Raw genomic sequence first — 14,018 nt, forward strand, 5'->3', positions numbered from 1 at the left:
TTGTTTTAACAAATTTGATTTATTTAAAACGGTGAGAATGTACATCCATGTCAAAAGCAGAGGCAGACATACTAATGTACATGAAGGCACATGGACTGATGGGGAGTAGGTGGAGACAGGCAGGGGTGGGAGAGCCGAGCTGTCTCAATAGTCTATCCTTCATCCACTCCTAGGGTCTAGGCAGGCATCCTCCATATTGCTTTTATATACAGTCTTCGATAAGCGTGGATGAAGGGCAAAATACAAAGATGAAAGGAACCCAATTTAAACTACTGAGGCACACCCACAGTTTGCGTTCCCCTCTGCCCCAGCCATCCTCCACATGAATGGCACGAGTTTATACAGGAAGTCGCAAATACATTTATCTGCAAAGCAATGGCAAAGTAATGTATAGATCTGGCACGATTCGCAGTTCTAGAGTATCAGATCTAAATAATACATTTCTATCTGAAGGTTTTAGAATGTTGCACTCTTTACATAAGCCCCAGGTGTGAGCAAGGATCTGGTTTGACCAGGGGGCTCAGGGGAAGGGCCAGCTCCATGCAAAGGGGGTTGGTTGACCAATCAAATCACACACACCATCAATAACAAACATTTACAAACAAGCAAACCTGGTACAAGGTGTCCAGCTTTTGAAAGTTTTGCCCAAATCCCAATAGAGTACCAAAGATTCAGGCATCACATGGGTTAGAACTCATGAGGATGTCAGAAGTGTGAAATGACATCCATTGGAGATGGTAAATGAGAGCACACCAAAAAAAAAAAAGTATAGAACATTAAACAAATTCAGTGCAACTTTCTAAATAGCATTTGATCGTCAGTTTACAGAGATTCCTTCCCAATTTACAGAAGATAAAATGTAATAATGTCCCCAAAAATATATTCCCCATTGCTGACGGTAAACATGTGGCACACTGTACAATTGGTGGTGATTTATGGTGCGGGGCGGCAGCGTAGCTTACTGGTTAGAGTGTTGGACTAGTAACCGAAAGGTTTGCAAGTTCAAATCCCCGAGCTGACAAGGTACAAATCTGTCGTTCTGCCCTTGAACAAGGCAGTTAACCAACTGTCCTTAGGCCGTCATTGAAAATAAGAATTTGTTCTTAACTGACTTGCCTAGTAAAATAAAGGTATAAAATAAATGGTGGAACCACTACCCCTGTGTAGCCATCTGTCAAGCAAGTATCATGTATTCTGTAAGGACCTATAGCATTTCAAACCTCCAAGGGCGAGTCAACACACCCCTATGTAGGGTAGCGGAAAGAGGGAGTGAAGGGTTTGGAACAGAGCCATTCAGGAAGTTCTGCTTCATCTCGGATGAGCAGGATTTTAAGGCACTTGGGTCTGATCTAGCACAAGCCTCGGCCAGCATCTCTGGCTTAAACTTGCTACATCCATTTTTGGAATTATAAATACACACCCATTGATTTGTGAATAATATAACCTCATGAACTTGGTTCAACAGTCCCCCTCAGAACCCAAATAAGCTTGTTTTACTCCAATGTTAGTAAACAAACACTGTATAGCCTTGGTTAAATCTCTCATTTTGATATATTGGATGGTCAGTCCACTGTGAATTTGAGAGTGGTTACATTTCTTCAGGCCAATCTCTGCCTTTTATTATTTACCAAAACAGAAGCAGGTTCAACTTAATGTTTCAATTAAGGGTTCTAGCTTCAAGGACTGTTCTGACATCTCTCATTTTAACTTTGACTGTCTAGGAAAGGTCATCCAAAAACAGACTCCGGACCAGCAGTTGGAGCCAACCTCTATCTGAACCAACCAGCAGATAAGAGAACATGGAACACCAAGCCGCACTGTGAAAACAATGATTCATTTTCGGAACAAAAAGAGCGGGTGCAGGCACATAACTACCGTAGTATAAACTCTTCACAGAATAAAAAATACAAGTTCTGACTTTTAAACCTCTTGTACAAATTAAGTATTTATTTCAAATAAATTAATTCACCTTCATAGATCATTGTCATAGTAGTAATAATATCATCAATATAGAAATATCCCTTCAGGTAAGCGAAGTAGGCCAAAGTCTGATTGGTTTACCACTAAAAGGACATCTTCCAGCCTGGCTTCCTGTCAAACGAAGTAGAATGATAAATACGGTTTCCTTCAGTCACCAAGATTATTCATTTAATAATGAATAGGAATAAACTGTCCCAGACACAGCTCTTAGGTAATGTAGGTTTTGCCCTAGAATGACTAGGGTTGGGACCGGGACAGGTAGGCTGACCCTAGATCTGCGCCTACAGGTTACTTTTACCCAGAGCATTCTTCATCAAGAGATAGTCTGGCAGACCTGTCACTTTAAAGATACGGGAACCACATTTTGTTTTCCGCTTTGTTTGCCATCATTCCCTCAAAAGAAGAGCTGAGGAGAAAGGGATAAAGGCAGTTATCCACCCCCATAAGATGACTGACACCTTACTTGGTCTATTACTTGCTGTTTAGCAAGAACACAACAAAAAGCAACAGGTCCATGAGGCTAATACACATCCTTCAGTCACCAGCAGGGGGCTCTGTGGCTCCAGTGACAGTGCAATACCCCAGCTGACCAGACCAGAGATGGTTGAGAGCACATGGAGCAGTGAGCACCTACTTTGCACCAGTGTTTGGGTGACATCAGCCCCTCAGGTCAGTCTCTCCGAGTCACAAGCCCTCTGTAACACACAGTTACCTCAACTGTCAGAGCTGGGAACGGAATTCTGCAGGACACACCCAATTCCTTCTGATACTTTAAATGTCTCTTTTTTGTACAGTAGTATTCACATTTACGCAAAAAGATAGAGAAGGAGAGCAAGAGTGAGAGCAAGTGAGCGAGAGACAGATTGAATGAGAGTGTCCTCAGACAGAAGCCCTGAGAGAAGTGGCTCTGGTGAGCTCTGAGGATGTAACTGCTGGTTGCCAGAGGGCCCCTGGTCAGCAAGTGTTAGGCGCGTCTGCGAGCACCCCGGGGCCGGGGGCCTGGATTGTGGCCCCCCGCCTTATGTCAGCCTGGTAGCTTTTTTATGTGGATCTACAAAGAGACACAGGAACACAGACATGTCACACACCTGGGCACATAGAACAATAGATACATTTGATAAAAGATTAAAAGACAGATGACGCTATGTGACTGGCTGACCTCACTGAGGATGGCCCAGACAGCAGAGTCTTTGATGACAGAGAGACGCAGCGCCACCACCGGGTTGAAGGAGGCGTCTACAGCCCCCTCTGCCACACCCTTCTCAAACTGACCTAAGGAGCGAGAGTGAGAGCGAGAGAGAGAAAATAAGAGCTGGTATTGAGTTTGTACATTGTTGATCAGTCTGTGGCAGGAAAAATGCGAGTGGGTAATGTGATCAGGGTGCGTTCTGAGTAGAGAAAGATAACAGGACAGGAGGGTTGGTGCAGGTCCACTCACCGATTTTGTAGTAGCGGTCTTCAGTTCGCTTGTACTTCTCTTTGGTCTTTGGTCCAGTTTCCTTCAGACAGACATTTTGGGATTATTTGTGTAAGGTTCTGCATACACTAAGTAGAGAGCCTTGTTAACACTAACATACAGAAAACTACACACTGTGCTCATCTCCCGCCTCCTGCACTGATATCGATTGGAGCAGGCAATGCTCATGATCGTGTCAATAACCAAATCAATACACATTAAGTGATCGGTCAATAAACCAAATCAGACAAGTGTCCTGCCTCTGTTTACACATCATTGCACACTGTCATCTGAATGTTGTCAACTTACCAAGAAGGGCAGTATCTCTACGGTGGTGTTCTCTATCCTGTCCCCAGGGTGTTCCTGGTTCCCACTGCGGAACAGGAACCTGCCAATCACACAACACCTATTAATGCATATTCACGTCCCATGGCACACTCATGAATACGCATACCCACACCTTCCTTACACGCAACACTGTCCTGTCACACAATGTGCTGTGCTTTTAGAATGACATCTGACAAGTCTAAACTAAGCCTGAGGCAGCAATGGCACACGAGCACATTCACCCACCCCTCCACTTAAGCTGTTAATGAATCTTGTCACAAATCACATGGCTAACAGGTGCAAATCAAGCCCAGACCCCAACACTGGAGAGAGGTCACCGACTGCTATGAACAGAACCACTACACATGAAACAGTGATGAGTTGGTCTCTCCTCCTGTCCCTCTGAAGCTCCCTGACTAACACCTCTATAGCCTCTTCTCATTTATCCCTTTCCACATCCCCTCACCTAGCCCCTTCTTCCACATCCCTTTCTTAGCCCTTCCTTTCTCCCCCCCAAACCATTCCGCTCCTTCTTTCCGTGAATCCCTCTCCTAGGAGGCAGTCCTGGGAATTCTTATTTTAGAACACTCATTAGCACACTGAGCCCCAGAGAGACAGGCACGCTAAAGCTTGTGGAAGAGTGTGTGACACGACCTCCCTTTTCCCTCTTGTGCGCGCACACACAAGGCATGCGTGCGCACACACACAAACTCCCTACTCACCTCTCTATGCTGACGGGCCTGTCGAACTTGAAGAGGACGTAGTCTCCAGCAGTAGGGTTGATGGCCCAGAAGAAGTCTTCTCCTAGGTAGGTCTTGTCCAGCGTGTGGCCCTGGTACACCTACACAGCACAACATTAGCTAAATGCACTCAAAACCTTTCAGTAAACTTCTCAAATAATTATACAAAGCAAACTTTTAAAACACATTTCAAAACACTCAATACCGGGCATACTAGCTTATTGAAATAAAAAGCCAATAATGAAAACATGCGTAAAAAACAATATACATCTTTGAACTCATAAGGCCAAGGTAGAAAGTTGTGTTTTTAAAGGTGCTGTACCTTGAGAGACGTGGACACCTCAGCAGGCGGGTTCACGTGGATTTTATGGAGCAAGGGTTTCAGGAAGTCCTTATCCTAAACAGGAAGAGGAAGTGAGACACCAGCATGGATGACAGGAAGTGGTCATACCGGGGGGTGGGGGGAGAAAGAGTTAGCATGGCCTAGTATAATGGCCGTGAGTTGGTCGGTTTAGGACATATCAAGGTAGTGATTGGGGGTATTTAGGAAATATGGTACAGGAAATTTGATCAAAGGCTGATGCAGGGTGAGTGATCTAGAGGGAGGGTGATAGAGGTTTATGACCCACAGTGAGTTTCTGGATCTTTCCAGCCAGAGAGGAGTGTAGCCCCACATGTTGAAAGAGAGAAGGCCTGAACCGCACACGCAGACTCGACTTCTGCCGCTCACAGTGCTTCTGTAGGGAGAAAGGGTAGATGGAGAGAGTCAAGAGAGTTGATGAAGATACCACACACACACACACAAACAACCAAACAGGGTGTGTACGTACTGCGTCTTTCTCTGGGTTACACACTTTGACCCAGAGTATGTGGTCCAGTAGCCAATCAATGGGCTTCTCCTTATAGAACATAAAGATAAACTCTACGATCAGATTTAGATCTGGAGCCTGGAACATCTTACCTGAGAGAAGGAGAGAGGTAGATGGGGAGGGAGAGTGGAAAGAGGAGAGTGAAACAAGGAGAGGGGGGTATGGGGAATGAGGATCAAGGGAAAGGAAGGTGAAAAAGAGGGAGGGAGAAAGAAGGAAAACCAGTGGGCTGGCTATTCAAACCATGCTCTGTTTTTTTTATACTCCAAAAGTCTGATGTTTGTTGACTTTTTCATTTTACCTGACAGTCATTGTTCGTTAAGGGTCAAGGATTCCTCGTTAAGCCTCAGTGACCATTAGTTAAGGACCATTAATTGCTGACTAATAGCTTGTTAGAGGGTTGCTAAATGCCTGGAGTTTGTGTGTGCGCGCGTGCGTGTTACCGATGAAGCCGAGCTGGGAGAACTCGAGGATCATCCAGTCCTCGGAGGAGAGCTGCAAAGCAAAGTTCTTCATGGTGGCAAAGTAGTTGGGCTTGGCCACAATGTCATCCTCCAACTGGAGAGAGAGAGGGGGGGGGGGGGACTGGTGAGCAGGGGTTTGGCCATCACATCTCGTCATCTACTAATCACAAACACGGAACATCACATAAGTCTCTCACTTAGCTACTTTCTATAGGCACTGTATGATGTCTACGGCCTACAATAGTCTGAACTACACTGTCAATGACAGCATTCAGTACCTCTGCCCCCTCCTCCCGAGTGGAGAACACAGGACGGAAGATGAAAACAACCAAAACAGAAGGACAGAAAGAACGACAGAAGGGGTTAATAGAGGATGCGATCCAATGTGTTAATTCATTATACACTGAGTGTACAAAACATTGGGAACACCTTTCCATGACAGACTGACCAGGTGAATACTATGATCCCTTATTGATGTCACTTGTTAAATCCACTTCAAATCAGTGTAGATGAAGGGGAGGAGACGAGTTAAAGAACAATTTTTAACCCTTGAGACATGGATGGTCTGTGTGCCATTCCGAGGGTGAATGGGCAAGACAATATTTAAGTGCCTTTCCAATGGGGTATGGTAGTAGGTGCCAGGCGCACCAGTTCGAGTGTATCAAGAATGGTCCACCTCCCAAAGGACATCCAGCCAACTTGATGCAAATGTGGGCAGCATTGGAGTCAACCTGGGCCAGCATCCCTGTGGAACGCTTCGACAGCTTGTATGTATGTGTGTATGTGTGTATGTATGTATGTATGTATGTATGTGTGTATGTGTGTGTGTGTGTATGTGTGTATGTGTGTATGTGTGTGTGTGTGTGTATGTGTGTGTGTGTGTATGTGTGTGTGTGTGTATGTGTGTGTGTATGTATGTATGTATGTATGTATGTATGTATGTATGTATGTGTGTATGTGTGTATGTGTGTATGTGTGTATGTGTGTGTGTGTGTGTGTGTGTGTGTGTGTGTGTGTGTATGTGTGTATGTGTGTATGTGTGTGTGTATGTGTGTGTGTGTGTGTGTCAAAGGGAGTAGAGCAGGTGGTATGATCAAAGATGTACAACAACCTGTACAGTATGTCTGATCTTTATATTCACTCAGAGGAGAAAAGGCTGCCCAACTCTCAGACGCAGTATGTTCATCTTATACCAACACAGACTAGCAAATGACCTCGTCCAAATTGGGCACACCTTGTTCCAAACTACCGGCTTACCAGTGTTTCCGTGGTAACAAACCCTATGCTGCTGAAGTATGTTGGTACAAGGTGTACTACAGCTCTGCCCCAGACAAATACCGCTCCTGCCGGGCACATTCCAACAGGTTGCCATGGGAACACAGGTTTAGTAGGGGCAGAATGTGTGTCTGTTCCAAGGACGTACACACCTGGACATAGTAGACTCCTTTGCTCACAGCATACATCATGAGGAAGGAATAGTCCAGATTCTGCTTGGTCCGCCATCTACAACACAAACACACAATGATGAATCATTTCCTCATACCTGGTCACTAAATAACTGGTGGCTGGAGGGAGCAGGTGTGCACATCACTACCCCACAAACGGTGTGGGGACCAGGATAAGCGCATACAAACACGTGAGCGAGCACCCACCCACACACGCTAATGAGTTGCATTGTTCTTCATTCCACCTCAGCAGCAGGGATTCCAGTGAGCTTCTCATAAATATTCAATGAGCCAGCAAAAATATAATCAAGAGCTAACAAAGGGCAGCACACAAGCACACATCAGACCAATTTCAACCATGGTTTACCCTCAAACATCAGGTCTCCATCAACCCCCACACATGCGAGAGGGAGCCGCGCGGCAGAGAGAGCGAGGCGAGGTTTCCACAGCACAGTCAATGTAAGAGGGTGGGGGGAAGGGAAGGAGATAAGAGGGGTGCAGTTGACCTTGAGCTCACTGAGAGATGCCTGTGGAATACTGAGCACCTGGCCCACCCCTTACAGCTCCTCCCACTCTCCTCTCTCCTTCTCACCGTATTGTCAATGGTAATGCCCACCGAATGTGACACATCAATGACAAATACCCAGAACAAATCAATTTTGGGGTGTGAGCAGTGGAGATCGGCTGGAGAGGTCCAGGCGTGACGGTGTGTGGCTGTTATTTGACCGTTTGCCAACGTTTGTCACCAATTGAAGATTAACTTCCTTGGATTCTTTACAGAATCAAATGTTGATAGTTTTACTTTGTGTGTTTTCTTACCTGACCCGCTCTCTGGAGTCTCCAAAAGTCTCCTTGAGTTCTTTGAGATCTGGGTAGTAGCTGGCAGGAGGAGAGATCAGCTCCAACAGACCTGAACTGAACTCTGTAGAAAACCTGGGATAGACACATGCACACGTTGTCATCCTACTTCTGTTCTCGCTAAACCGCCAGGGGGTTTATCAGAAAGGAAACGTCACAAAGACAGGAAGCTTAAGGACCGGAAGTGATGTCACTCACTCTTTCTCCAGTCCAGTAACCACGCTATGGACGTATTCCGTGTCCATCTGCAAAGACCGAATATAATATTATTTGCATATCACAGTGTGTGTTATATATACACACACACACACACACATACACATATATATATATATACACATATATATATATATATACACATACATATATATACATACATACATACATACATACATACATACATACATACATACATACATACATACATACATACATACATACATACATACATACATACACACACACACACACACACACACACACACACACACACACACAGTTGAAGTCAAAAGTTAACATACATTTAAACTCAGTTTATCACAATTCATGACATTTAATCGTAGTAAACATTCCCTGTCTTAGGTCAGTTACGATCACCACTTTATTTTAAGAATGAAATGTCAGAATAATAGAAGAGAATGATTAATTTGAGCTTTTATTTCTTTAATCACATTCCCAATGGGTCAGAAGTTAACATACACTCAATTAGTATTTGATAGCATTGCCTTGGGTCAAATGTTGCAGGTAGCCTTCCACAAGCTTCCCACAATAAGTTGGGTGAATTTTGGCCCATTCCTCCTGACAGAGCTAGTGTAACTGAATCTGGTTTGTAGGCCTCCTTGCTCGCACATGCTTTTTCAGTTCTGCCAACAAATTTCTATAGGATTGAGGTCAGGGCATTGGGATGGCCACTCCAATACCTTGATTTTGTTGTCCTTAAGCCATTTTGCCACATCTTTGGAAGTATGCTTGGGGTCATTGTCCATTTGGAAGACCCATTTACAACCAAGCTTTAACGTTATGACTGAAGTCTTGAGATGTTGCTTCAATATATTCACATAATTTTCCATCCTCATGATGCCATCTATTTTGTGAAGTGCACCAGTCCCTCCTGCAGCAAAGCACCCCCACAACATGAAGCTGCCACCCCTGTGCTTCGCGGTTGGGATGGTATTCTTTGGCTTGCAAGCCTCCCCCTTTTTTCCTCCAAACATAACAATGGTCATTATGGCCAAAATATTCTATTTTTGTTTCATCAGACCAGTGGACATCTCTCCAAAAAGTATGATCTTTGTCCCCATGTATAGTTTTAAACTGTAGTCTGGCTTTTTTAATAGCGGTTTTGGAGCAGTGGCTTCTTCCTTGCTGAGCTGCCTTTCAGGTTATGTCGATATAGGACTCGTTTTACTGTGGATATTTATACTTTTGTACCCGTTTCCTCCAGCATCTTCATAAGGTCCTTTGATGCTGTTCTGGGATTGAGTTGCACTTTTTACACCAAAGTACATTCATCTCTGGGAGACAGAACGTGTCTCCTTCCTGAGCGGTATGACGGCTGCGTGGTCCCATGGTGTTTATACTTATGTACTATTGTTTGTACAGATGAACATGGTACCTTAAGACATTTGGAAATTGCTCCCAAGGATGAACCAGACTTGTGGAGGTCTACAATTTATTTTCTGAGGTCTGGCCTGATTTATTTTGATTTTCCCATGATGTCAAGCAGAGGCACTGATATACATCCACAGGTACACCTCCAATTGACTCAAATTCTGTCAATTAGCCTACCAGAATCTTCTAAAGCCATGACATCATTTTCAGAAATTTTCCAAGCTGTATAAAGGCAGTCAACTTTGTGTATATATACAGTGAATTAAGTGATATAATCTGTCTGTAAACAATTGTTGGAAAAATTACATGTCATGGAACATACATGCATACTGCTCAAAAAAAATAAAGGGAACACTTAAACACAATGTAACTCCAAGTCAATCACATTTCTGTGAAATCAAACTGTCCACTTAGGAAGCAACACTGATTGACAATACATTCCACATGCTGTTTGTGCAAATGGAATAGACAACAGGTGGAAATTATAGGCATTTAGCAAGACACCCCCAATAAAGGAGTGGTTCTGCAGGTGGGGACCATAGACCACTTCTCAGTTCCTATGCTTCCTGGCTGATGTTCTGGTCACTTTTGAATGCTGGCGGTGCTTTCACTCTAGTGGTAGCATGAGACTAGCATGGGTTCCTCATAATGCAAGACAATGCTAGACTTCATGTGGCTGGAGTGTCAGCAGTTCCTGCAAGAGGAAGGCATTGATGCTATGGACTGGTCCGCCCGTTCCCCAGACCTGAATCCAATTGAGCACATCTGGAACATCATGTCTCGCTCCATCCACCAACGCCACGTTGCACCACAGACAGTCCAGGAGTTGGCAGATGCTTTAGTCCAGGTCTGGTAGGAGATCCCTCAGGAGACCATCCGCCACCTCATCAGGAGCATGCCCAGGCGTTGTAGGGAGGTCATACAGGCACGGGGAGGCCACACACACTACTGAGCCTCATTTTAAGGACATTACATCAAAGTTGGATCAGCCAGTAGTGTGGTTTTCCCCTTTAATTTTGAGTGTGTTTCCAAATCCAGACCTCCATGGGTTGATAAATTTTATTTCCATTGATAATTTGTGCGATTTTGTTGTCAGCACATTCAACTATGTAAAGAAACAAGTATTTAATAAGAATATTTAATTCATTCAGATCTAGGATGTGTTATTTTAGTGTTCCCTTTATTTTTTGGAGCAGTAATATAATATAATATATATATAGTGAGTTGCGAGTGTGAGAATGCGTTTCCCCACACCTCTCCAACGAAGACGATGATGACACAGTCGAGTTTCTCCTCAGGTGATAGCTTGTCGATGAGCGAGTGCAGAGTCTCGGCCAGGTATGACTTCACTTTCCGCTTTACGGTAGGAATACCCATCACCATGGAGACTAGGCAGAGATGAGAGGCCCAGGGTAAGAACAGGGTCAGACCATAGAGGAAGAATCACAGGCAGAGAACAGAACGTGTTAAATGTGGTGACGCCTAAGTCACATTGTATTACAAGAAAACAATCATTTTCAGTTCATGGAGGGCAGAAGTTCAACTAAGGAAATTGAGAGGGCAAGGGAGATGGGTGAGACAGCATATTGTTATTCTCCTGGCTATCAGTCCCATTGTATGTGTCCTAAATGGGGAATAGAGACGGTTCTGTACCTTAGACGGGGAGATTCACTGAAAACCACACTGGAATGGAAGACTGTATTACAGACATATTACTCCATTTGTATCACACAGACACAATAGGCCCAGGGATCCCTTCGCTGGGAAACAGGGGTGTGTGTGTTGTACTCAATAGCACTCCGCTCTTCATTCTCACTGAGGACCACATAAAATGTGCTCCCTCCCTCACTCCCACTCTCTCTTTCTTATTTTAGACTGGAGAGCGTGGGCTGTTCGCCTTCCAAATATTCAAATTGTGGGGCAGAAAAAAAGGAAAACATTCTTTCTCCCCAAAACACTACCCATTTGCACCAGGAGTGAGAATGAGAACTGGGAGTAACACAAAGAGTGACTGTAGCACTATGGTACAAAGCCTCACGTGCCTACAGTGTGTGGGTGTTTCATCTCTATTATGGGGTTAATATGGAAAGCAGCTCTAGGACAAACACGGGAAAATAAGGGGGAACGGTTGGGGAAGACAATACACAGAGAGACGGAGATGAGTGGTGGACTGATCTGTGTAGCGAGGCGAATCAATCCACGTTTTGCTTTGTCGCTCCACACAGCAGAGACAAACTGGACAAACCCCCCCCCCCCCCATTATCTCTCAGAACAGAACCCTGATCATGATTGGTGAGCTGACGTCTGCACAGAGACAGAATATTGCGGGGTGGTCCAGTGTGTCCATGGGTGTATAGTAAGGCCTGGTAGACACAGGAGTGATGCGTTTGAGTTTAGATCCTAGACAAGGGGTCATCAACTAGATTCAGCCGTGGGACGATTTTTTTCTTAAGCGGATGGTCAGTGGGCCTGAAAATGTCATTTTCGGAGCTAAGAAAAAAAACTTAGGTGACAAAATAAAACCACCTGCGGGCCGATACATGGCAAGCACTCATTCCCACACAATTATACAAAAAAAGACAAATTTACCTAAATAAAACCTGAACACATATGAATAGATGTTCCCTATGAGTCATGCCTAAAAGACAGGCTGGAGAGAATCACTCCTACTCCCATTCTCAGATCTTCGTCATTTAATTTCTCTCTCCATCTCACTCTCCGCATTCTGATGTCCCAATTTGCACTGCTATAAATAACCTTAATGTCCCACACCCTCACAAAGAGAGAAATTGAGGAAGAAAACAGAAAGTGAATGAGGGAGGATAGAAAATTAAATAGACTTACTGAGAGGGGGGAGATTGAGAGAGGAGGACAGGTAGGGCGCTCTTGACCCTAAACCAAGTTATTGTTCACTTGTTAGATACTAACTGAATTGTTAGATACTACTGCACTGTCGGAGCTAGGAAGACAAGCATTTCACTACACCCGCAACAACATCTGCTAAATACGTGCATGTGACCAATGAAACTTGATTTGTCAGGAGAGCAGCAGCAGAGCAACAAGTTTCCATGACATGGCATGTTGTGTTAGCTAATCTATGTTTATCCTTTAAAAACGGCTAACTGATCATTAGAAAACCCTTTTGCAATTATGTTAGCACAGCTGAAAACTGTTGTTCCTAATAAAGAAGCAATAAAACTGGCCTTGAGACTATTTGAGTATCTGGAGCATCAGCATTTGCGGGTTTGATTACAGGCTCAAAATTAACAGAAACAAATACAATTCTGAAACTCCTCATCAGTCTATTCTTGTTTGGAGAAATAAAGGCTATTCCATGTGAGAATTTGTTAAGAAACGGAAGATCTTGTACAACGCTGTGTACTACTCCCTTCACAGAACAGTGCAAACTGGCTCTAACCAGAATAGAAAGAGGAGTGGGAGGCCCCGGTGCACAACCGAGCAAGAGGACAAGTACATTAGTGTGTCTAGTTTGAGAAACAGACACCTCACAAGTCCTCAACTGGCAGCTTCCTTAAATAGTACCCGCAAAAACATTTTTTGCCCATCTTAATTTTTTATTGGCCAGTCTGAGATATGGCTTTTTCTTTGAAACTCTGCCAGAAGGCCAGCATCCAAGAGTCGCCTATTCACTGTTGACGTCGAGACTGGTGTTTTGCGTGGAGTATTCAATGAAGCTGCCAGTTGAGGACTTGAGGCAAAGAAAATTGATTTGTCCAAATCGAGCTAAGTACATATTATTGCAAGAAGCGCTCAAATAAGCTAAGAGAAACACTCCATCAATACTTTAAGACATGGTCATTTGATCAGGAAAATTTCAAGAACTTTTAAAGTTCATGTGCAGTCGCAAAAAAAAAGGTGCTATGATGAAACCGGCTCTCATGAGGACCGCCACAGGAAAGGAAGACACATCAACTGTTCTGAGGAGACTGTGTGAATCAGGCCTTCATGGTCAAATTTCTGCAAAGAAACCACTACTAAAAGGACACCAATAATAAGAAGAGACTTGCTTGGGACAAGAAACACGAGCAATGGACATTAGACCAGTGGAAATCTGTCCTTCTCTCTGATGAGTCCAAATTTTTGATTTTTGGTTCCAACCGCCTAGTCTTTGGTTCCCACCGTGAAGCATGGAGGTGGTGGTGTGATGATGCTTTTCTGGTGACACTGATTTATTTAGAATTCAAGGCACTCTTAACCAGCATGGCAACCAGAGCATTCTGCACCGATTGTCCTACTAAGCAGATGGG

The 14,018-nt window shown here is 44.1% G+C and overlaps 1 protein-coding gene across 1 annotated transcript in view; it reads right to left on the minus strand.

The window, feature by feature from the left end:
- The window catches only part of LOC135547343 (alpha-1,3-mannosyl-glycoprotein 4-beta-N-acetylglucosaminyltransferase A-like), a 51,161-nt gene continuing 37,143 nt past the window's right edge, over window positions 1-14,018 (minus strand). Inside the window, exons 5-17 of the mRNA XM_064976270.1 lie at window positions 11,005-11,138; window positions 8,338-8,384; window positions 8,101-8,214; window positions 7,264-7,339; window positions 5,816-5,930; window positions 5,334-5,464; window positions 5,133-5,240; window positions 4,826-4,900; window positions 4,486-4,604; window positions 3,746-3,824; window positions 3,419-3,479; window positions 3,140-3,252; window positions 1-3,031 (exon numbers count right to left, since the gene is read on the minus strand). Of these exons, the coding sequence (XP_064832342.1) occupies window positions 3,005-3,031; window positions 3,140-3,252; window positions 3,419-3,479; window positions 3,746-3,824; window positions 4,486-4,604; window positions 4,826-4,900; window positions 5,133-5,240; window positions 5,334-5,464; window positions 5,816-5,930; window positions 7,264-7,339; window positions 8,101-8,214; window positions 8,338-8,384; window positions 11,005-11,138 (1,199 nt within the window). The 3' untranslated portion in view covers window positions 1-3,004. The remainder of the gene's footprint in view (window positions 3,032-3,139; window positions 3,253-3,418; window positions 3,480-3,745; window positions 3,825-4,485; window positions 4,605-4,825; window positions 4,901-5,132; window positions 5,241-5,333; window positions 5,465-5,815; window positions 5,931-7,263; window positions 7,340-8,100; window positions 8,215-8,337; window positions 8,385-11,004; window positions 11,139-14,018) is intronic.

This window comes from Oncorhynchus masou, chromosome 10 (assembly GCF_036934945.1).
Source record: "Oncorhynchus masou masou isolate Uvic2021 chromosome 10, UVic_Omas_1.1, whole genome shotgun sequence".
NCBI lineage: Eukaryota > Metazoa > Chordata > Actinopteri > Salmoniformes > Salmonidae > Oncorhynchus > Oncorhynchus masou.